The sequence below is a fragment of the Trachurus japonicus genome, chromosome 14 (assembly GCF_045865225.1).
Source record: "Trachurus japonicus isolate A0001 chromosome 14, Traja_1.0".
In the NCBI taxonomy this organism is placed as follows: domain Eukaryota; kingdom Metazoa; phylum Chordata; class Actinopteri; order Carangiformes; family Carangidae; genus Trachurus; species Trachurus japonicus.
The window spans coordinates 23,091,018-23,116,924 of NC_140920.1; the positions used below are offsets into that span (position 1 = coordinate 23,091,018).

General features: G+C 39.7%; 1 protein-coding gene across 8 annotated transcripts in view; it reads left to right on the forward strand.

Moving 5' to 3' along the window:
• Positions 1-25,907, forward strand: part of ncam1a (neural cell adhesion molecule 1a) — a 242,817-nt gene that overhangs the window by 191,233 nt on the left and 25,677 nt on the right. For 4 of the 8 annotated variants that reach the window (XM_085798380.1, XM_085798387.1, XM_085798379.1 and 1 more), the window contains 7 exons: positions 2,068-2,252; positions 2,968-3,064; positions 6,966-7,133; positions 10,800-10,925; positions 15,755-15,802; positions 21,970-22,094; positions 23,308-23,488. In XM_085798380.1, coding sequence (XP_085654506.1) covers positions 2,068-2,252; positions 2,968-3,064; positions 6,966-7,133; positions 10,800-10,925; positions 15,755-15,802; positions 21,970-22,094; positions 23,308-23,488 — 930 coding nt within the window. The remainder of the gene's footprint in view (positions 1-2,067; positions 2,253-2,967; positions 3,065-6,965; positions 7,134-10,799; positions 10,926-15,754; positions 15,803-21,969; positions 22,095-23,307; positions 23,489-25,907) is intronic. The other 4 variants (XM_085798386.1, XM_085798382.1, XM_085798385.1 and 1 more) reach the window with 1 other exon arrangement.

Consider the following 25,907-nt stretch of genomic DNA (forward strand, 5'->3'; position numbering starts at 1 on the left):
GTATTAGCGAGATAGAATCAGTCAGTTGACCCTGAAAATATCCAGGAATCAATTTATATGTAAAGCAAAAGCTGAGCACTATCAAGTATCACCAAGGTGTTGAGCCAACCACAATGAGCTGATATTCAAGAGCCTATAGCAATGAGCAAAATGGTGCTCATCTAAGATAAAACTTATTAGAGAGCCATCCTCCTCCAATACACATCCTCTGTTCAAGATGCAAGCTGTCAATACAGGCTTTGTACACAGACACATATACAGTGTATACACAAATATAGTACGCATATGCAAAGCCTGGAGTGTTGTGATACTGGGCCCCTCAAATAAACTGCACATCCTCAGAGTTCAGCAAGAATTTCATCGAAAATAAAAGTACAAATGTATGATTGCAAATTAATTATCTGTGAAATTATCAATTATCCAAATTTTCACAAAATCAAGGAACTGAAAGTGAAGTGTAGATATGGTGTTTGCCTTAATTTTATATCATACAGTCTGATTAATATTATTCCTAATAGTGCTACAGTCATGTGACCTAGTTGAGCACCACTGGCTCATTACAGGATTCAAAACTGCTCTTAAAACTGATCTTCCTAAACTAGATAACCACATCAGGAATTTCACTTAACACTTCAATTCAGATTTACTTTGTTGAATTTGATTTTATTTATGTTCTATCACTGGCTCTTTGTTGCTTCTTGTATCTTTTTAGTTTTTGTGTGTGTGATAGACTGGGCGAGGGAGCTGCAGAATCAAACAGGCAGGTCGGAGGCACTGTAGTGAGTCAATGAGGCCCAAACCATCATTGACTAAAAAGTGAGAGTCTCAGGGCTTCGGGAGACAGAGCATCTATCGACTCGTCCTCCTCGTCCATCAATTCCAGTGCACGGTGCACTGCAGAGTTTTCAAGGATCCAGGGTCAGAAGTAAAGTAGCGTCAGGGGCCACAGCATTTCACAGCAGTCACAGCATATTTCACGGGCACCCAGAGGCACTGCCGGTGAAGTGAGCAGGATTTAATAAAACAGAAACAACACAGGAAAACAGGAAAACAATCATCTTCTGTTATTGCCTCTTACTCCTCAATGATGAAGCCAAAAATTGAGGCTCAGGGTAAAGACTTGTGACCATATGGTACCAATTCAATTCAGTGAGCATGTCAGAGATGTGTGGTAAATATGGGGTAAACAGTAACGTGAATGGCATAGGTGTATCTCTGCAGGTATCCATTACAGGGGGTAGCGGGGAGAACACTCTCATGTTTATCAAACCAGCTGGATTTTCTGACACTTTGCAGCACGGTTATTTAAGTTGACTCGTGATTCATGAGCCTGTGTTACTTGCTGTGTAAAAGTGTCTCTCAGCCGTGTGAGACATTGGATTTTTTTTTGTAACTGCTGAGCTGGATCATGCAGAACAACCAAAATTTCTTGTCACGAATCAATTAGAGTAAAGAAAAAAAGTAATTCCAATTCAGTGTCAGTCCATAAACCCAGGACAGGTTGTCTTTAAATCTTAAATGCATATCATAAAAAAGCTCATCAGGAATGTATAGAAATTAGACAAATGCAGCAATTACACCGCACTCAGAATTAGTTTACTTCTGTAAGATTGTCTGTTCTTGTTCTGTAAGATTGCAGGTTATGGCAGCTTTGCCAGGCTCCGGCTGCTCTCAGGGGAGTGTTTGAATGTCTTTTTTGATTGCTCAAAGGAAGATTTCTGGAAAGGGATGAAACTATTTCCATCCTATAATTCCTTGCTCAATGTGGCCTTTCCCAGCTGGTTGGTTCATATCTGTCCTGGGGATTTTGAATAATGTGTGTAATGTGAAAAAGACCAGTGGAACATTTCTCTGCTCTCACATACACATCTGAAATGAAAAGTTGGAACATTACATTCATGCACAAACTAAAGGACATTTCAACTAATAAAATTCATTTCTTAATACATTTCCAAACCAAATCCTGAAGGTGGAACAGTATTTGAGATTGTACCAGTTGCAGCATGCCATCTAGTTTGCGTGATCAGGATGTTAACCATTGTCATGTTTCCCTGTGTGATGCTGCAGATGCTCCAAAGGTCCAGGGTGCAGTGACGGCGTACACGTGGGAGGGAAATCCAGTTAACATCAGCTGTGAGGTGGATGCTCACCCAACAGCCTCAGTCGTTTGGTTCAGGGACGGCCTCGAGCTGCTCGGTGCCAACTCCACCAACATCAAGATCTACAACACACCAACCATCAGCTACCTGGAGGTCTGCTGCACCTGTCATCTTTACACAGACACATGGAGACACTAAAGTTCATCACAAAGAGACATTACATTTTTTAAGATGCTGAAAATGACAGTTTTGTTTTGGAATGTCAGAACGCTACAGTAGTTACAGCTGTAGTTACTTACACTGATAAAAAGTCAACCATTAGAAGCGATTTGGCATAGTTTTCTGTTGCGCTATAGTCTGGTCTGACCTGCTGATTTCCAAACAAAGCTTAATGGAGGCTCTTTTGTCATTTCTAACCAAAATATTTTTAATGAAAAAGAACATTTTTACTTTCTGTAATTTAGTAAGTACTTCCTATTCAGTATTCATGAATGAAAAAGGTAAACCTGTGGCCAGAGTGTCATGAATAATGACATGAAGAGCTAACAGGTAACAAGTCTGAATCAACACAGACACTTTTTAAGTGCAGAGTGCTAGATAAATGATGTTAAGGAACCACTGGGTAATGACTACTTCCCACGGTAGATATCTGTGCTTCTGCTCACTGACAAACTTCCAAATGAATCACTGGTGAATACCCCTGACTGAGCTGGCAGCACACCAAGAACTAATATGTACATCTTAATGACTTATGACACGTTCCTCACAGGTGTACCTTCTTCCTAGGAGTGTTCTCCACTTGTTCATTTGCAGGGTCTTACCACGGAATTACATGTAGTTTCTTTTTCTGCCTGTTTCTGCCCCTCAGGTTACCCCTGATTCCCAGTACGACTATGGGAGCTACAACTGCACAGCTACCAATGTGATGGGCACTGGATCCAAGGAGTTCCTTCTTATCCAAGCAGGTATGCTAACTGAAAAGTTTCAGCTTTTTTTCTTCTTTTTCAAATTTAACAAAAAACAATCAATCAAAAGAAACAATGCTAATTATTTTAGATATAGAATAACGACCACCGCACACTGATATGACTCTATTCTGATACAATTTATTCTGTGAACAACGCGTTTCGCTTGTAGTGTCCTCAGGTTCCTAATTATTTTAATCCAAATTTAAATTGGATGTGACATTGAGTTATGAATACTACCTGAACCTTCACCATCCCATTTCAGTCCCCAGTCATACTTCTCCGTCCAACCACCCAAAACCAAATGATTATTTCAAGTTTGAGAATAATCCCCTAGGGTTTAACAGTTCAGCAATGAAACCATGGGCAAGGCCCATTAGAGGTTATGGATAAATGTTAAAGTCTATTCTAAAGGCAGTCGGAATCCAGTGGAGGGAGAACAATTATTTATATATATATATATATATGTATATACAGTATATAGTTGAAATCCTCAGGGCTGGCTTTTAACAAGCTGCAGACAGTAGGGGGGACTCTCCTGTAGCTTCAAGATTGAACTATTGATTTTAATATATTCATCTGAACTAAGATTGCAATCAAAGAAAACACCAAGACTCACACAGCAGTGAGTGGCACAGTAAACCAAATGTATTTAAAAGCTGGTCTTTTACTGGAGAAATGATAGCAATAACAATAATTGAGGTCTGTTGTTTATATTGACAGTAATTGCAGTACAATTTAAAACATCCACCAACGTTTTCAAATCAATTCAGGAAGATGCTGATTTCCTTGAGATAATGAACACGGTCGTAGCTAAGATATGATTGTGTATTGCCTGTGTGAAGGAAAATATTATGTTTATGTGTGAGATGTCTCAAGGCGGCAACAGAAAGACCACAGTGGAAAAGACACAGGTAATGAGGAAACATTTTAATCACAGTGGAACTGTCCTCTAGGTCCTAAAGATTGGTTTGTGTTAGCTTCATTTGGTATGCAAATTGTTTTGGACCCATTAGAGGAGGTAGGTCACTCAGGACCTTGACTAAATACAGTGTGGTCAAATTAATTGTACTGACAACCTCTGCTGCTTCTGTGTATATACTGTAGGCCCTTTGAGGTGTTTTCTTTCGGCTTTCTCATTTGCTGCACAACTCATCAGTATGCCTGAAGCGTCTCCATCTGAACTGAGCTGGACAAAATAAACCCTCCAAATGTGTCTTCACACCTTTGATATGTCAATGGAAAAATCCGACATGTAGCGTGAGGCAAAGACCTCCAGTGAACAAAGTCATTTCAATTTCAAGGGTAATTAAGCGGCCTTTGCGTTACATAATAATGGTACATAATCCAGAAATAATTAGGCAGGTTTATCATCACTGGAGGATCATTTTCAGTTTGTGTGATAGGGTGAGTGGCTCTAGGAAGTTTGCAGACATACATCAATGCATTGGTGATTAGTTTGTTCTGTCACCTTTAACAGTGAGATAAACATCCAGTCTTATTTTGTAATTAGTTGCACTGAGTTTCAGCTCTTGTGTGCAAGAAAAACTCAAGTGTTAAAGGACAATTCCAGGCAAATTCAACCTGGAGCTACAGTATAGTTTCCTAATATTTTAGGTCTAAAAGAATGAATCTGAAGATTTTCTTTTGAATGTCTCCTGTTTTGCAGTAGTTCTCTCTGTCCCTTCATCGCCACAGCAGCGATGAATGGGAGCGGACCAATCTTAGCTGTTTAGGCCATTTACATCCCACAAAACCACTTTTTTTTCCACAGACAACGTCACATCGCTATTCAAGCATACACCGAGGGCTTTGTTCACTTCAAGAAAGCGGACATGTTTGTAAACAGAGCTGTTACAGTATACGAAGTCTCGCGCGAGAGTCAAGCTGACGCACTCAGTATGTTTACAGGTAGAATAAACAATATCCAGACTTACTCTTACTGCTACGAAGACGTTGAGTTGATATTCCTTGTTGATAGAACAAACTGAGCGCTTCAGGCGACGCTGTCAACTTGACTCTCACGTGAGACCATGTTTTGTGGGATGTAAATAGCCTAAACAGCATAAGATAAGTCATCTCCCATTCCTCGCTACCGTGGCGATGCGGGGACAGACAGAACTACTGCAAAACATGAGCAATTAAAGGATCCTTCATTTAGACCTACTGTAAAATATTATGAAACTATAGGCCCAGATTGAATTTGCCCGGAATTGTCCTTTAAGTCTGCAGCTAATGACCTCCACAGGCTGCAGTGTTTGTTATACCAAACAGTGCAACGACCATGGAATGCTCATGTTGTTGCTCTTTTCAGAGCTAAAAATGTAGTTGGTGGCTTTGCTAGACAAAAGGTCACCGGGTCAGTGAAACTGTTCCCTGGAGAGCATGACCATGATCAGTAACCTGAAGATCTGTTCAGCTGATCGATTATATTTTGTCCAACTGGAAATTGAACTCAATAAGAATCGTCCTCTGGGGACCATGGACATGGCCAAAATGAAATGGATGTCCAGAACACATACCTGACGTACAAAGCTTAGACCCTAAACCTGAAACATCGAAATCAGGTCACTCAGTGTCTTTAAGGCTGCAACAGCATCTGCAGAGCAATGCCAAATTGTGTAGGGTGCCCCATCACTGCAACCCTCTGTCTTATCATACGTACATCACAGACAGGAGCGGAGTTGTTGCTGCACACTACAGGCGTCAGGGCAGCAGAGCCAGCAGAGCCAGCAGCTCTGTTGTGACAGCAGATGTACTGTAGGTGTGACTGTGGCTGCCTCTTAAATGCAGTTCTCTCCCTGACACATAGACAATTAGGTAGTTTGAGTTTATTTATTTAGCACACATTTAAATTGAATGGTGCAAGGAGGGAACAAAGCCAGTTGGCTTGTACATAAGTTCCACCCCTATAACAGGTAAGGTAAGGTAAGGCATAGATACTGTACACAGTTTTGCAAACATAGATACTGTTTTATTTTGAAGTATCATGGCTTCTATTTGAAGACTACACATATAGTTATTAACTTATTTAACTGGTTGTATTCACTCTTGCTGGAATATAGTAACAAGATACAAGAAATAAACTTTGTTAGTCAAGTTTTCTTTATTCAGGAGGTCTCATTAAAATATTAATAAAATATCAGGGAAGGGGAACTTTAAAGCCCTTCAGAGGAATTAGTCTCACTTCAGTTTGTTTTTCGGTTTATTCTAATGACAAGCTGCAAAGTACCAAAAGCTAGTCTTCCCCAATCCGCAGTTGGCATGAGGATCTTTTAAAGCTAACCTTTCCTGTGATGTGGTGTCATCGTTTTTTAACTTTGAAGTAAGGATGTTAAATATATTGGCAACTTTGAAGTAAAGCCTTGAAAGTGAAAACACTGATATGCCAATGCCTTCTAGATGTCAGTGATGATATTCCTACTACTTCTTTTTTTTTTAAATAACTCGAAGTGATAAGCGTGATAGTCATCTTGAGCAGCGACTCACATAGCCGAGGTGTAGAGATAGTGGCACCAGCATGAATATTACCCTTATAGAGGATATTCTCATAGTAGAAGTTGCAAAAGGAGACAAAAGACATGATAAGCACACAACCATGTCAGGAAATAAACTGTCGCTGCATCTAGTTCTAAATTAACATGTAGTCTGTTTGAATTCATAAGAGTTTAGAAGCTTTCTCTGTGTATATTGCAGAGAATTGAACACTATGTTCCATATTTATTCCATATTTATTGTGGTGTATGTGGTGGGAGTACTGCATTGAGAGCAAAAACCAAGACACATTCCTATCAACTTGATTCTACTTTTTGAATCTTGAATCTTGAATCATATTATCTTGGGAGATGCAGTTTTTGTATGGTTATGTTATACAGTGTCTTTTCTCTGTTCTCTGCCCTAGATGTGCCCACATCACCAGAAATTGACACTGTGGAGCCTTTCTCGAGCACAGCAGTGGTCAGCTTCCGCGAGCCCGAGTCCATGGGTGGCGTGCCCGTTATCAAGTACAGAATGGAGTGGCGTATGCCTGGCCAGGAATGGATTGGAAAGGAGTTTGAAACTGATGGCTGTAAGTCGCATATACTATATACAGTATATATATATATTATATGTATACATTTATTTATATATATCTCCTGGACGGCTTTTTTGTACTTCTCTGTGTCTGACACAATCAAGTGCACAACTTTGAGCTATATAGAGCATAGATTTACAATCAAATTTCTAAAGTAATGTCAATATGAGCTGTTTTTATGAGCAAATTTTATCATTGTTAACGAAAAAGCTAAATTGAATTAATAAAAAACTAGATTACCGGTAGATTTCAACAGAATGTCTTGGAATGTACTTTTGATCAAGCAACGTGGAGGAAGTGGTGATTTTTTAAATCTTAAAATACATCTTGTGGGGCGGCGTTTAGCTCACTGGGTAGAGTCCTCGGTGCCAGCGGCCCCGGTTCGAGTCCCGCGTCGGACGGCCCTTTCCTGCGTGTCATTCCCCCACTCTCTGCCTCCCCATTTCCTGTCTCTCTCTCAACTGCACTATCAATAAAGGCAATAAAAGCCCCAAAAATATACTTTAAAAAAAAAATGCATCTTGAGCTTTTGCTACCCCATATTATTGTTTACATTTAAAAAAAAAAAAGCATTTATGATCATCACCAAGGCAGCAGCTAATATTATCTGTTCTTCCTGTTTTAAAAGTTCAATTGTTGTTGTTATTATTTTCATATGGGTCAAAACCGTAGAAAGCCCTCCTGTTCACAACAACGGTTAATCCAAACATGACAGTTGCTGATGGGAGGAGGAGAGGTGGAACACAGTGTAGCCTAAATGACAGTCAGCTCAGACACTGACAGGTCCCAGATAATATCCCCATCCCACCGAGGGTTTGTGGCTCTCGCAAATCTGGATGGTTCTCGTCCTGTCAGCCACATGGGGCGTATCAGTCAATGGCTGACAGGCTCCGCTGTCAGCTCAAGGCCCAGGAGTCGCCTGTCATGCCATCGTGTACGCAAAACAAAACCCACGCACCAACAGTAAATGTTGCCAAAAATACCTCATTCAACCACATCACCTAATCCCCATCTGATAAACCAAAGCCTTTCCAAAACACACATACAGTGAAAGGATCTTGTCTGTCACACTGTAACGTGCTGCAATCTGTTGCTGTCTGTTGCACTGTACCCAGCATACATCTTCTGAAGAATATCTGTAAATGCGTCTTTTATTTTGTCGATGAGGAACACAGAGGCTAAAGCCGAAGCAGTGATGGCATCACATGTTTCCAGAGCAGTGCTGCCAGATACGAGTGCCACACGCATCACTATAGATCCATACTATAAATAGACACTGGATCATGCTGTTCTATGGCATACTGTAACACTCCGTACTTAATGTTTAATGCATTAGGTAGCCACACACATGAAACAACCCATCACAATTTACATGCATATAGTCAGTAGTAAAGAACACATCTACATTTACATGAATATAGTCTACTTTAAACAACAAATTACTATTTCCATGTACAGTATATAGCCTATAGTAAACAATATCCCAAACACTGGAGCATAATTGATGATGCAGGCAGACTAAAATATCTGTATTTCAACACAATGACAGCAGGAGCAATGAAATGCATTTTGTAATTCATGTGACTTTGTTGATCACAGGCTTAAAGGATAAGACCGGCCTTACACTGTGTTTATTGTTGCCAACAAATGGCACCAGAAGATCAACACCAGCAACACTTTAATCTGTCTTACTGACCTGCTCACTTCACTGCTCTCTCTTTTCTGTGTGAGAAAAGATAAGTTGATATTTGTTAGTAAAATTAGTTTATTGGTCTTTTTCATTTGGTCGGTAAAAAACAAAACATCAGTTGCCTTATACTTGGATTATGGTTGGCCGTCAGTGTTAAAATTCACAGATGCTGTAAGCACAAAACAAAAACACATACTTTGTCTGTGGAGATTTTTTTTTTTTTTTCAAAAGTTGGCTGCTGTAATTTTCTTCATTGCTGCGAGCACCACAAACCAAATTGCATTCACTTATTAATTTCCATTAGTGCACATTCCTTGACGCTGCAGTAAGCATGCACTGCGGCAGCACAATGATTAACACATACCAAAGTCAGTCATATTCAGGCGGTCGAACAATTGTTATGATTTGTGGAGATAACCTTTTAGAGCAGCCGGGGAAACCAGCATGTGGTAATCAGTGGTAATTTACTCTGTGACGGCTGAAAATCTCATCTGAACATGAATGGTCTTAGCAGTGATGTCAGGCTGACTGATGTTGGTGTGCTAAAGCCCAGTTGTGTATACATTTGGCTTTTTAAGCTGCAGCTGCAGCACACTTTCCCGAAGCAGTCACTTATGCATAGTTAATTCTTTATGTCCGTCTCAATGATGCATTAATGTGAATTTAGAATTTTCCCACTGTCACAGTAATCAAAAAATGTTTTTCAGCTCTTTTGCACCACAGCCTAAATTTGTCCTTATCCGTGAAATTACTATTCTTTGTGTTACACAGTGAGATATCACCCAAGTGGCTTTTTTTCTTGACAAAAGTCAGAGAGCACAATGTGTACACAGTATGTGTGTGTTTGTGTCATGATTGAAATCTCAGTGGTGCCTTGCTAATGTGCAAATAACTGTCTGTCTATGGAAATGTAGTACATTGTTATCAGGAAATGTTATTCCTTTGCCTCTGGAAAAAGAAAATCATAAATTCACACTTTATGGAATTATTGAGGTTGCATTTATTAAATTTGAAGCTATCAAAATTCAGACATGATTACGATGTAAATTGATTCACTTCGCCCGTGAAAATCGTATTTAATGATAACAGTAGCAGGATTCCCTAATAGCATCCTTTGTGTACTGCACTTGACACTCTTTGTGTTCCATTTGATCTTCAATGTTATTTTCCTACAGTCAAGACAGACACAATAAATCACAGAATAGCACTGTAATTAGATCTTGTCCTTCAAGGCGCTTGATCGTCATGGTGTCGATCTGCTGTGTCCCTGCTCTCATAGGCTGTCCTTACACACCTACTTACACTTACACTGCTTTGTCCCCATTTGGTAATGGGTCTCCATGAATAATCCCTTCAGGAGGGTTTTCAGTTCTACCTGTGGTGACCCACCCACTGGTAAAACACACTGCATATGTAGTAGAAACACAAACTGTTTCAGGCTGTAACCCTAATCCTAACCCACATTCTGATGCAAATCCTATATGAATGTAACATATGGAAGAGTTGGCAAAAACAAAAAGCTAAACATAAGCAAACACAGACAATGAATAAACTAATATAAATGACATTACAATCACCACAAGAATTGTGTGAGACATAGACCCTGTGAAAATACAAATTTGTTTCTCTCTACTTTATTTTCATTAGCCTTCACAAAAAAGGATCCTACATCTCTGGATCCTTTTAAAAATAAAGATAAACAGCAATTCATTTTCACATGAATGAAAGGACAAGGACTAAAGAAAGTAAACTGATTTCACTTATAAAAATGAAAAATATAATTATGTGATAAACAAGAAGAAAAACTTAAAATTTCCCAATGCAACCTACAGTATATTGAGGTTTGTGCAGGGCCGTGAAGGCGGGAAAATCAATGACAATCTTGGTCCATTAATCTTGGTTTCAGCGTACTCTGTTTCTCTGTACACCTACGTGAACTCGTGGAGTAACTCTGCCCTCACTTCCAACAGCAATGACCATGATCATCATCACTGGCCTGAAGCCGGAGACCACCTATGAGGTCAAGCTGTTCGCCATCAACGGCAAAGGCAAAGGCGAGAGCAGCTCCGTCAGGACTTTCAAGACCGAGCCAGTCCGTAAGTACCGCCCCCACCGCTCCGTTCCTGCTCTCAGTAAGCGCTCCTGACCCCAACGCTTTGAACCTAATGTGCACTCCACCGCCTGCTCATGTCTAGCTGAGTCAAGATGCTTTCAACCCCGTCTCTCTTCTATTGTCACACCAAGTCCTCTTCCACCCAGGGTAGAGGGAATGATAATTCACGATGCCACTGCCACTTCAAAGTCCATCCTTGTTAATAGTGTTAACTTTGAAAAGTATAACCTCTGCATCCTTCATCGCCGAACAGTATTATGTGCTTCTCCCCTCATGAATTTTTGCACTGTTTAAAGCAGGCCTTGTCCTCTCCTGTTCTGCAAGGGCCTTCCTTGTTGGTCCACAACTCAGGTGATTTAGACAAAGCATTCCTGATAGCGCTTGTGTGTCCTTACAGCTGATTTATACTTAGGTGTAACGTGTCAGCTCTGTATTTATAGTTCAGTGACAGTGTGCATTGTTAGTTTAACAGCCAGAGGTCATGCTCCGCTGAAAACTGTTTATATTTCATGAAGGAGGTGACAGCACATGATGAAACGATGGAGGGAGATTTTCTATTTAATCGTGTTTGAAGGATAGGAGAACAAGGGTCAGCTTAGCAGAGCCAGAGAGGCATGAAGACAGTGTCTGCTCATCAGGCAGGTCGGGGAAGTTTTCATCAGCTTGTATCTGTTCATTAATAACGACACTCACACTAGATTGGCAGATTTTTCTGGAGCGACTCGCTGCCACCCTCTTTTCTTGTCAACAATCGTGCATCAGATCACAGCCACGTTAGTCATATGACAGCATCAACAACCAACACCATTAAAAAAGGTGTCAGCTTGACATAAAACCTGTCAACTTTGTGTTTATTAATGTGCCACTACAGTCCAAATGATAATAATAACCTTCTGCCCTCTGCCCTGGCTTCCACCCTGTTTTGTTTGTCTTTACCTTGATTCCTTTTTTAGTTATGACAATAACTAATTTTTAGTTGCAAAGTCTTCCCACCTTTGCCCAGCCTTCAGGCCAACAGAAACCCAATAACAGCTCAGAGCACCTGAATGCTGCGTATCAAAGATCTGTGGGATCTAATTTACACTTCTCTACTAAGTGTAACATATAACACCAAATAATTGCATTTCACATTTTAACAAGGAAAAAAAGTAGAAGAATCAGTCAGGAACTTGAACATCTCATTTGAAACTACTGACAACAGTTTAATAGTGAGTTTTGCAGCACTTGGTCCATATATTTGATGGTAGGTGTGGTATTGAGGCAGTCACACTCTGACAAATGTACTAGTTTCAAACACAAGTAAAGACAGGTTAAAGGATAATTCTGCTTTTAATTTTTGTATCTTGGCCATATTCTGAACATATATGATATTGTCACTCCTCAATTACTAATTACTGATAAATAAATAAAAAACAGGGTAAAACCAACGTTGACTACTGAGATAGTAGTAGTAGTAGTAGTCAGTCTGTAAACTGTGATGGATGTTTACAACAGGCTCTGTAATTATTCTACCGTTTTGCTGTTGTTTTCTGACACTTGTGTTTATTATGAAGGTAGAATTTGTTTTAGCAGTGTTGCCATGTTTCCAGGAAACTTGGTGAGTTCTGTGTAAGGAGTTATTACCAAGACAAAGAAAATAAATCAGAATTATTCATTACGATTTAATCCATGTAACCACTGCGGAGCTAGATTACAATAAGAAGGAAACAGACCTATTTCTCAGTCAGCACTATAATCAGGGCCATGAATACATCTTTGAATTAGTTTGTAGCAGCCTCCATGTCATGCTTCCATCTGTGCCTCATCACCCCACTGCTCCTGTAGACACAGTCTCCTCAGCCTCATCCTGCCTTGTTCCTGAATCCCTTGCGTTAAACATCGAGGCATTGTCCTACTTGAAGATGTTCAGAGGAATAATTTGAATCCAATGCGCTAATTCAGTTTACACTAGTCCAACTAAGTGTTTATTTAATGTACGTATTTGAGGTTGAACCCAGATTGTGATGTACTGTATGTATTATCTAAAGAAATGAAATGAGAAAGGACAGAGGAATCAGTTCAAATTGTATTCATGTTGTCATTGAATGTGTTCTATTACATCAGAGTAGCAGGGGACAGACTGTCAGACAGAAACCCAGCGTCCTTTTTAAGAAAACACTGGATCACTACCACGAACAGCGTCACAGCCGAGCCCGGAGTCATTTAAAAGACACATTTCTAATTTGGATGGTAATACAGTAGCTGGATTATCAAAGTCAGAGTTAGCTGCAGAGCAAAGAGAGGCATGGCTCTCAGTAGATAGAAGGTCCAACAAGACACAGCAGCAGTGAGACAGAGAGTAAATGATGCTGCAGGACAGTTGCCCTCTTTCATCAATCATATTTCTCATTTCACTGCCTTTGTTTCTTCTCTTTGTTGTGTTGTTTTCTCATCATGGTTTTCCATCTGTTCTGTATTCCACTGGACTTCTCAGAGTACTCTTTCACAAGTAAGTTTCTTCTTCTGTCTCATCTACTTTATTTTTTCATTCTTGTTTGTTTCCATCTCATTGCGTTCATTTGCTTTGTTTGACCACCCTCTTTACATTAAAACCTCCCTTTAGTGATCGAATAAATATGCAATACTAATGTAAATCTACTATGAAATGGTCATGTGATATCGCCCATAGAAAGCTCCAGATAAATTGTTACCCACTGTCCCAGAGCCGTGGATTTCCTCCTTTCTTACTTAAACACCAGTTCTCATTCATGACCCGTTGCACTAATGATGCAGATGACAGTCCATTCCTTAGCTCTAATGTGGTTTCAGGTTTGTTTAGCAGTGGTATAGATTGATGTGACAAACCTACAGCCTCTAGCGAGTGACTTATTTTGTACCATAGTCCTTGGTGCTACCTATTATTTTGGTGACTCCTTTGCATAAAGTGTGTTGTACTTGTGAACAGCTGTAGTTCAGCCAGTAGGTTTTTCATTAGGACCTTAAAAGGAGGGAGTATGCAGAGATAACAAAGTGGGATGCACACATGTTATCTCATCAATGAATGTGAATGTAGATTACTTGCTGCTACTGTAATCCTAAAAGCTCATAAATGACCCTGTATGGAAGGTTTAACTATACTCAGGTTTTCATTAGCTAGAATCCTTAGATTTCCCTACAGTATGTGCTTTTATTTTTGCAATTACAATTTGGCCATGATACTGACCCCAACTGAAAATTATATAAGGAAACAACAATAAGTAGCATTCTCAGTTTAGGAAAAGGTTTAATCATAATTACCTGGGACACTAGTGTGTACAAATATACACTGTCTGTAGAAATCTTGAAACTGCAGAGGCTGCCCAGCATTATCTCTCTTTGAGGAGAAGAGTGCGTCTGGTTTAGAAGAGTCTTGGCTCCACTTTGTAGAAATCTATAACCTTCAGGTAACTGCAGTACTATTCAGTACTGTGAATGAAAAAAGAGGCCGTTAGTGTGGCTCCAAAAGCAAAGTACAGTGTACTCACGGCAGAAAAGAGAGAGAACGCAGCAAAGGGACCTCAGCAAGCCTTGAAAAGCTCCGAAATATAATTCAGAGAATGACAATCATTGTTCTTTCTTATCTTTATTTTAGTGAGTTGTTCCTTTGATGTTTGCAGGGACTCGCTCTGAAATTACAAGGGAATCTATTTTGTGTCAGCTTGTACTTTTTTGATGGCCATGAGGGGCTCTTGTCCTCAGCATCATACGCTCGCTAACTATTAAGTGAGCAGCCTCGGCCCAGCATCCAAGAAGCAACCCCCACACATCTCATCTGAGGCCTGTGCCTGGGTCAAGAGTAATCTCAGTAGTTCTGACATATGTGTCTCAGTAAAAATGAGTATCAGAGCAAAGCCTCAGTAACAGAGGCTCCACAGTAGAGAAGCAATATTGTAAACAAACTCACAGTTAAACCTTTCAGAACCTGCTTGTGAGGTTCACTCTAATCCTAAAGAGAAATATAATTCTTTTGACTTTCTTTTCTGCAGGCATTGTCTAAATAGAATGTCTGTATTTCATACTGTAACCAGTGTCTGTGAACAGGACAGAATAAAACTTGTCTTTATAGCTCAGAGATGATAAAAAACAGTCACAGAATTCTCTGTAGCTCATAAATATCATGTAAAATTCAATGTGCATGATGAACTTTGGTTTCAGGGCGAGAAGTTCTTATTTCTTGATGTCAAATTGGTTTTACTAAACTTAAAATTATCTTTTTTTTTTTTTTTTTACTGGATAGTTCACTTTCAGTAGAGCTGCTGCAGACCTTACACTGCTCAGTAAACATGTGCAGGCTCTTTAGTGATTTAGATTAGATAGAATATAGATAGATAGACATTTTTATTTTTGTGTTGTTTTTTTTATATTGCAGTGATCACAACAGGTTTTCAGTTTAGTTGAAGAGTAGCCATATGAGCTCAGGACTACTTTCCTCTCAGTTTCAAACTAAGCTATCCTCCTGCTCTTGATGTTCAAGAGCTCAACTTTCAACTTTGTTTACCCCACACCGAGAAGAAGGCATTATGGCCAAATACATTGCTGATAACAGTGTATCTGAAAAATATAAAATTTAATCAGGTCGGCTCCTTTCTCATGGACTGTCTACTACATAACCCTGAGCTCTTAGCAGGGTGGTCATTCTAACAGATGCTGAAAAACCAGAGGAGTTGTTGTTCCACAGGCATGTTTCACCAAGGCATTGTATACAGTAGATATATATATGAAGTGACCCAGCACTGAGTTGCTCATGTTGAGGAGAACTCCAGCTCTTCTCACCGTGTTCTCACCATCTTTCAGTTTCATCCGAGATCCCACCCTCTATCGCTGCTACCACTATGGCCCTTAGTGAGTATGCCAGTCCAGCAGTGTGCAGTGTGTCTCTGTTCACCTCTACCTCTCTTTTACCTGCTTGGCCTCACAGATAATGTAGATGTTCATTGCTGGTGTGATTTACAGCCACAGCAAAATGAGTTGGCAGCTTTCTAGATTTGATAACGGTCTTCAAAACCCATAGATAATGATTTTACTAACATTTGCCAATTACATGAAGGTTGGTCTTCTTCTAACTGCCTGACTGTCTGTGACATGAATAACACAATGTGCCTGTTCATGAAGATCCAAATCACAGTATAGACTCATCTGATCATGATGCAGTGAAGTGGAGTGAAACTGTATGTTTATCTACAGGCAGATCAGTAGGTGTAAATTGACACATAGATGCTATTTTTAAATATAGTATGTGTTATGTTTGTTAACACTTGCGTTATCACATGTTAACACAAGTTTGTTCTTTTTTCATAACACCATATCGCACAAGATGTTCATGCTCTTATTTTAGCATAAACATTGCGTAATAGTACGCACCATGCTAACACCTTACTGTTTGTCCTGTTGTCACCGAATCTAAGGTCATTACCATTTTATGATGTGTAAGTATCATTAGTAGTATCAAACTGTAGAGTGCAATGGAAATCTCCAACCCTGTGGTAGATAGTCTCTGAAGGGTCATTATAACTTGTTTTATCATGGACATTCATTTAGGAAGTCAGCCATTCTCCTCACTGATTCATTGGTTCCTTATTCAACCTTTTTGACAGCTACCTTAAATGTATCACTGTACAAAAAAAAAAAAAACTTTCATCCATCAGAGCCTATTTCTGCTTCTGTGGCATCAACATATTGTAGATCTATTGTTATCAAAACCACATTTTTCTTGAAACCCTCCTGAATGTTTGTTATCACCTGAGACTGAAAATCAGATCACAGATCAGTTATGGCTGTGCAGTTCACACAGGTCTTGGAGGATTTGTGTATGCAGATAGTTATTTAAAGGAGATGTTTCTACCTGCTCTGCTCAGCAAACAACTGAGGGGTGAATGACACTGAACAGCAAAAAAAATCCTGCTGAGATGTAATGATTACAAAATAATTGTGAAGTTATTACTATTACACTGTCAAGATTTGATTGTTTTAATTTGTGTTTCACAAAAAAAAACAACGATAACAATGCGTAATTAACATGCTTTGTGTTTTTGGTACAAGCCCGCTGGAGAAACTGTCGTATGTCTGTTGTTGCACCTTTTCCTTGTGTTCCCGATATAGTGTGAGAACTGTATGCCCCTGCAGTGTTCCTAACCACATCTCTCCTCTTCAACAACCGTTTCATAACATTCACCAGATACAGCCTTGGCTTTTTACTGTATTAGATTCATTGTATACTGTATGCTGCAGCAACTACTGTGTGTTTGCTACAAGTGCATCACTCAAGGGTACATGTCAGAAGTGCTTCTAGACCGTCATCTGATGCAGACCCTGTTTCTCCTGATGTTTCATGTGTTCATGCTGTTGTCTGCTGTGTTGTGTTTCATATGTAGCTGGCATGGTGTGTAAACCCAGCGCTGCAGAGTTTCCTCTGTTCTTCTGTTGACCCAGATTTCATGTTTGTCCCTCAAAAACCAACTCTTGTCTTCTCAAATCTATCTTTAATGGCAGTCATGGAGCTAGAGCTGACTGCAGGTCCAATTCTGATTGAGCAATAATGCAATGTTCATGTAAAATGTTAAAATATCAAGAAGAAACTCCACCAGAGGAAAAGCTGTGTATTATCTTGAAGCATGAGGCAATTATGGTTGCTCAGTTTTGGTTGTGTCTTTAATCTTTAACATACAAACAGCAACCAAAGCTCAGTCTGCAGCTGCTTCATGTCTTCAACGTGTCTCTCACATGTATTTAAAAAATATATTTTTATCTATTTATCTATTTCTTTGTGTTGTTTATGTTCCTTTTGTATCATTTTGTCTTTAACATTCTTGTTTATTTGGTTCATTATGTTGACATGTTTTCATCATTTCAAAAATCTTTTCCCATATGCCCCCCACCCCCCCTCTCCCCATAACCCCCCCTCCCTCCCCGCCCCTACCCTCCTTCTATATTTTCCTTTCAATCAATCATGTGCGTGCACATCATGTGACTTTGTCATGTGGCTCTTGCATGGTGCTGATGATGTCGTCTTCGCTGGCCAACAGAAGGTAATTTTTTTTTTTTTTTTTAGTTTGAGATCATAACATCAGCAGTCATCATTCAGGAAACATTTGTAGATATTTAGATTTTTTTTTTTTTTTTATTTGGCCATTTTTCATCCATCCTGAGGTCATTCTAAGTAGAGAAGATTTAGTAAACCTGCATTATTCTACTCCAGCAGTTTCTCATCTCCTCCATTCCTCTTCCTTTTAGAAACTATGATTTTTTTCTCTCCATTTTCCGTAGTGGTTATTCCCCTCTTAGTGCCTTCTTAAATATTTATAATAGAAATACACACCAGGGCCACAGTCTTTTTATTGTGGTTAACTGATCTACTTTGATGTGATTGTTAACTCTTTGACCCCACATGTTCTGCTCACAATTGACTCCTGTATTAGTGTGACACACGTTATTACCAGGTAAAAATGGGGTCTTTGACTTCAGAGCTAGCTAAGATGTATCTGAAGCTTTTAGTTGCTGCATTTCCTTCAGTTCAAATTTGCCAAAGTGCAGGCTGATTCAGAGCTAACCACATCATGAACGAGACTTTTTAGCATTTTCCATCTGTGAACTCATATTCACATATGGCCGCTCCTTTGCAAAGAGGCACTAACAAAATCGCAGTTTAAATTGGACAGATTGCTGAAGTTATTTCACAGAAAAGGAAATGTGCACTATAAAGTGCACGGAAATCCAATTATTAAGATTTAGTTTGACTCACACATTTCATTCCATCTGTCTTTAAAGTCTTACTTTGTATTTTTTTAGTCACTTTGGTTCATTAATTGAAAAGTTACCATTGTTAAAGGTTTGACATGCCTCCATCAGCCATAGTGTTGTACTAGAGGGTAATATGAGGTCTGCTTTAAATGCTTCACTCCTTCTTCATTTATCTATAAATCTAAGTTAATGGAGAAAAGTAAGAGTCTGAGGAAAATTAACCAGACACTTTACCTTCACATTAGTCTGGATTAGCTGACAAACAAAGAATCTGCACAGCAGGAATAGTAGCTCCATTTTAATCCACACACGATCCATGTCTTTTTATGTTTGGTTCCCTCGTGTGCCTTTTCTTGTCACTCTTGTTGATATAAAACCCTGATTAGAAGTTACATTTTTAGGTAAGGCAAGTTTATTTATAAAGCATCAGTCAGACACAAGGGAATTCAAAGTTTTATAGAGGCATGGAAATACAATAAAGATAAAAGATTTAGATGACAGTAAAATAATAAAAAATAATTTCAATAAATAAGAAACATTTGAATAAGACATAATAAGAGAGCACAAAATCAAGATGGTACTAGTACATTTTTATTGGTTTTGTCAGCCCTGTTTCTTTTGTTTTTATTGCTTTACATTTTCCTCCAGTTATCATCAAAATGTCATGAAAAAGAAAATCACAAAACCAGCAGATCTGTTACTCCACAAAATGTTAGGTTTTTGGTTATTTACCGTTGTGTTATCACATTTACACATCATACGATCAGCCTCACAAAGTGCCACTGACTGCAGTCTGCATTGCATGCACTGGTTAAGTAGTCCTCGTGTTTTACTGATTGGACTCACAGCACTGCATTGATGCAGCATGCAAGGTTATCTCCTCTTTTCCTGTTGCATCCTTCTTCTCATTGTTCTGCTGTTTTCCCTATCAAGCTGTCAGTCCTGTCTGCATGTGTCTCTGTCTTTAGTGTCATGTCTACTCAGTTCTTCAGGCCACACGTGTATATATCCAACTGAAGACTTATGCTAATAGCTTTTGATCACCTATATGCAACAGCACCTCTTGATATAAATTATAAAGTATGGGAGAAGATTGGACCATGTGAAAAAAAGATCATTAAATTCTGGTCACAAATCTGGGAAATGGCCACGTCTATAAGTCTGTTATTTTAATGGATAAATGTAAATAACTTTTGAATATAAGCTTTATGTTTAGTTTTACTTTTTTCACCTTGCCCTAATCATCTCCTCTACAAACATCATGTTTCTGAATTCTATACCATTTATGTATCTTATCTCTCGGTGAATGCTGGAATCTGAGGAAGAGCACTGTGTTACGTCAGGCCACATGTGGAACCACACCTCCTACATGTGTGTGTCGGAGCGAGGTCTAGGGCAACGCTCCACATGTTGCCCCCTCCTCATGTGTAGCAGCACCCAAAATATTTCCAGCCTGCATGGTGGAGCTTCTCATTCTAACCACTCCTTTCTCTGTTTTAGCCTCAGAAAAAAAAACCTTTTCTTTCACCTAACCCAGAATGATGCTTGTGGATAACCCTGCTGAATGTCCCACTGCTGCTGTGACTAACTGTTTTATTCACTTCCAGCACCTGTCATGTTCACCCCAGTCTTAAGTGGAATGCAGTTTTCAGGCAGTGCGCTCAGACAATCACGTATGAAGAAGATAAAGTGCCTTCATGGATACTCACTTAATTATTTACAACCACTAACACTGGTGAAATCATATTTCTCTGCACTAGAAATGTATGCCACTCTTATTTGTCAATATTCACTGAAGGAATTTCCTGGAATGGCATACATTTATGTACAGTCCACTCTGTCCTCAATTATATAATATTAATATATAAGCTTTTTTTCTTGCATATGCTTGGGGCTGTTATAATCAGATTGTTAGCACAGGGCCAAGGCTTTGACATCATGAGGTAGTCAATTTAATAACAAGGCTAAGTACGTGTTACCAGTATGTACAGTCCATAATTGACTCTGGGCTGCTAGTCTCCTCCCTCACAGCCCTTACAGTGGCCTGAGAGTAAAAGCCAACATCACTTCACGCACAACACACCTTGACCTTCCTTCCCGCAAGACTATGTAAATGTTATTAAAAGTAATAGAGTAACATATCCAATCAAGGCCTACAGGCTCATTATCCAGCGACCCAGCAGTCATTACTCAGGAGGACAGAGGAGATAATGAGGAGCCTCAAGGAGAACAACACCTCAGCCGCCATGCTGCTCACTGTGCCTTCAAGCTGTCCTTAAAGGAGTATTCCACCCACTATCTGTCTTTGATGCTCATACTCTCTTACTATTGGCTTGGAAAGTGAGTTTAGTTCAAGTTCAAAAACTTAACTGAAGACTGTGGTCATGGCAAAGATCTAACGCTCACTGTTGGTAGGAAACAGGAAATAAACACCAGTCTCCTCTGTCAAAGGCAGACACCCGTTCATCAATCACAACCTTCTCTGTTTTCTTTTTTGAGCTGCCGCAACAATAGCGCGCTATTACCATGTTTGTTCTTTACAGGCAAGAGTCATAAGTCACACAATCACTAAAGGTCCAAACAAAATATAGAACATATTTAGTCAAAAACTATCGTGACATGACATCTTTACATGTAACTTGACAACTTGCATCTCAGTCCTTCAAATTATACATTTTTCACAGCCACTGCTCAACACTGCAGGTGGTAAGAGCTTGAGGATCAAAAGACAGATGTGGATGGAGCATCACTGAAAAAGTAGCACACCAGACAAGCTTATTTATTTATTTAAAAGCTGCTATTTGTAGAGAACACTGCCTGTGTTAATATGTTATAATGCAGCCTGCTCTCACTCAACATGTTTGAACACAGAGCTCTCGAGCCAATCATCAGCAGGGATTTGATTTTAAGACACTTTGTGTTCTTATCCTTTACCAGCTTAGCACAGCAGCATGACGGCACTAAAACTCCCCGTGTTAAATTAAGCCAACAAAGGGCAGCCTAAATCGCACTGTGATTATCGCTATCCCCACGCTACTTTTCTCCCACATCCAAGGAAAAAGAGTCTTAAAGCAGTGTAGGCTGAAGAGGTAATCAATCCCAACAGTCCAACCCGCAATCAATTGATGTCGCAGCTCAGGTCACCCTCAAGACACAAGTGTAGTTGATCAAAGTAGGAAGGTTAGAAAGACATTAGCTGAGGAGCAAAACACATGTTGATGCAGGAACCGTGTTCTTCTACTAACAGTGAATTCTTGGTTTGTCCTGTTTAGGGGAACCCAGTGCTCCCAAACTGGAGGTCAAGGTCCAAAACAAGGGCAATTCTCTTAAGGTCAACTGGATCAAGCAGGACGACGGCGGTTCCCCCATTAAACATTACCTGATCAGATACAAGGCTGTGAGTATACTGGGCAAGGAGGTAACATGGTGCCACTTTGCTGCTCTGCATGTGTTTATCATTTTTTTAACCAGTTCTTGCGTTGGTTTCATAAAAACTGTAAAATCTGAACAGAGCTTGTAAATATTCAGCGAACCAGCTGGAAGCTTGAATTAACTTTAAGCCACTGACAAATAAAAAAAATACACCTGCCAACAAGTCTGAAGCACGTTCAGGCACCTTTCATGCATGCTTTTTGTACCCCTAAAATGTGCGCCTTCTGAAATATAATTACGTTTTCAAACTGACCAAATTACACAGCACTGAAGCAGTGACTGTAGTTTTTTGTTTTTTTTCTTCGACGGAGAGTAAGGAAAATGAGCGACTCTCACTGGGGAGGTTGTCAACAGAGATGATGAGTGTTGAGTGAGATGAGTGAGAACAACCAGTAAGCCATGATTCCTCTCTGGATTTTCACCAGTAAATACTGACAAGTGTGTTTGATTAAACACCAAGCCACAAGGACCACTGCCAGACACTGAGCCTACTTTTAGAGGGTGAAATCTTTTTCCCGTGTGACACTTACTGTAGCCTCAGTCACTGTGCTACTTTAACTGACTTTGGTAGCGGCACCTTTAGTTCTGACTGGATTTAATTAGTATATTAAATAATTAGTATCTCAGCTTTTAAACATGTTCCTACTTGTGCTTTGTAGAAGTAAGCTTACTACTCGGCACAATTTTTCATATTTTGTTCCTACGATAAAGTGGAAAAAGACTCTGGAGATTTTGGAGGACGCTCTTTGTGCTGAGAAACCTTGGTAACCTTGGTATTGATAGAAAACATATTGGTCTTTTAGTCTGACTATCAATAGGTACTGTACAAATGTTAAAGCCTTCTTGGCTTTAGTAATGCCTGAGAAAGTCACTGCATAGTTGAATAGTTGAGCCCATATCTGATGCCTCAGATTATTGCACAGCCACCATTCACATTTATTCTCATTGAAGCTATTTGCATATGATAAATGCCGAGTTCCTTATACATCAGATTGTTCTCCGTTTTACAAGCTTTTTGTCTTGTGCTGCAATGGTGCTACACGACCCTTAGGCCAAGATAATCTTGCATGTTGCAGCTGACCCTTTTCTCTTTGCGGTTGTGTAGAATGACTACAGTCTCACTTGGTTTCCTTGTTTTAAACCATCCTTCCCCCTCCTTGCCTACATTCCTTCCTCAGAAGCATGTGTCCGACTGGAAGCCAGAGATCCGCCTCCCCAATGGCAGTGAGTACGTGGTGCTGAGCGGCCTGGACTGGAATACAGAGTATGAGGTTCACGTGGTGGCAGAAAATCAGCAGGGCAAGTCCCAGCCCGGCGTCCTCTCCTTCAGAACAGCCACAGAGCCCACCACCGTCCCAGGTATTACTCTCACCATCCCACCCTGAGCATCCGCACACATCAGCCTCAGTGTACAAAGGCTTCCACCGTGACCAGAAAGGCTCTATTAATGCAATCCATGATTCTTACTCTGCGCTTTTTCAAAGCTTGGAGGCTTTAGGGTCTGACATGAATCATCTGTCTCTGTCTCTGGTGTGGGAGGGAAGCATTGTTTCTGCTGCGCTTATTAGTGCATTTGGAAAGAAAGTGCAAATACATGATGCACTGAAGTTAAAAAAAAAAAAGTGTACTATGGCCTGTACAATGGGTTAGAAAAGATGAGAAACAGCACAATCTTATAATGTGAAATGAGCACAAACTCTGAAATGCACATGATGCGTTGCAGACATGAAAGGATTGTGTTACAGCAGCATCAGCTGGACATGATATTATAACACATAGTGGTAGAGAAACCCCTCACTGAACTGTTTTAACATGCACAATAATTATAATAGGTTAGGACAGGAATAGGAATATGTCCAATGAGCAGAGTGGAGCAGAGTTTCAGTTTAATATTTATCATGAGAGTTGTTGCTTTTAGGAATGTAGGGTTGTTTTTCTTGTTTCCATGCTATGGAGCAGAGAGAAATTTGACATTCCACCGCAGTAGGGATGTTCAGCAGACTGAACATTAAAATCAGAAACAGAATCAACTCTAAAGGCCGAGTGAGTTTAAGCATGCAAAACATCTGAGTCCAGTTCTCAGAGGCTGTGAACACATTTAAAGAGCAAATATAGAAGACCGTTTTTTTTGTTTTTTTTTTACTAATGTAAACTTTTTTTAATCAGTTTCATTGTCTCGTTGAGATTAAAATCTCTCTCCCAGGAGAGACCCGAGAACGATGAACAATCACAAAAACACAATCAACAAGACAAAGACAGCAAAATCGCACAGAAAATACAAAACAAGGAATTAATAAAATCAAGTAAAAGTGTTAGATAATAATAAACCTAAAAGAGGAATTGCAAAACTAGTGTGTGGTTTATTAAGTTTGAGTTGTGCATTGTACCTGAAACCAGACACTTTGCGCATACCGGTAGTTGTTGTGTATCTTATCTAAGACAACATCAGCTCATGTGTTGTCATCGTGCAGCTTCAGTGCCACATGTTCCTCAGAAGTTGGTGAAAAGTAGAAATGCACACGTGGCTTAAAGCTGGGTCATCTGAAGTTTATTTAGATTCTACCCCTGGCCTCTTTTCTCTTTCTTTCTACAGTAAATGCCAAACGCCAGCTTGTTTCCAGTTATGTCTCCTGCAGCTAATCCTTTCCTCTTGGAGAAATACATTTCTTCTTATTTGCATTTCAAAACATTGTGCTCACTTCACTAAATTTGAGACACCGGGCTGTACAAGGTCAACAATAGCTACCACATCCATATGAAGAGCAGAGGCGCCCTCCCTGTATTTTCTTCTCCTCCTTGATGCTCTGTTGCTGCAGATAAAACTCAGCATCATGGTATTCTGCCATGCCTGTCTGTCTGCAGTATCTCCTATATGGCTGCTGTTTCCGCTCGAGTTCAGTGACCAGTGAAGCCGGAGCAGCAGATATCAGTCAGACCCAGAGCGTTTGTCCAGTAATACCAAACAGTTGTCGACACGGGCGGTCACGGCCTGCCTTTGCTCTGTTGCTGTGTTGTGTGTAAGGTGCACGTTTTAACTTGGGCTGCCTCCCCATCGTAGTAAAGACTGGCCTGTTATGTAGCAAGGTAAATTTCTTTCTTCTCCAACTACTTCTTTCTCTACATTTGAACAATAAGATCAGGTTTTCTCTCCGTATCATCCTGTCTTTCTTCCATTCTCATCTTATTTTTGTCATTACCTCACTCATATCTCATGAACACCAAGGAATCACATGAATGGATGCACATTTTCCAAACTAGTAAGTAAATAATCAGAAAAAGTAGAGAAAACTTCATCATTATTTATCAGATTCTAAAAACATAGTGTTGACATGATTTCATGCCTGCAAAGCCCAGAGAAGCCTAAACTATTTCTACAGCAACTTAAGGAGCCCAATGGGACTGTTGTTGGAATAAAAACACACCCTACATGTCTGCAAGTGGTGGATGCATGTTTTTGAATCAGACACATTAGAATGGCTCATTTGTTAAGTAAACACGTATGTTTCCAGCACATGGAGCCGCTGGGGAGAGCAAGAATAAACTACGATTAGAATTACTGAGAAAAGACAGAAAATAAATGAACCTGGTAAAAATTTACAATACCATAATTATACTCCTAAATCCCCAAACTAATCTGCGGCTGAAAATAATCCACAACAAATGCCTCCTTTACTGCAGTTTGAATAATGTATGCGTAAAAACTACAGCAGCCAGCTGTTTTTGGAGATTATTTGGTCTCTTTTTAAAATAAAACTATATACACGTGACCTGCTGCTAA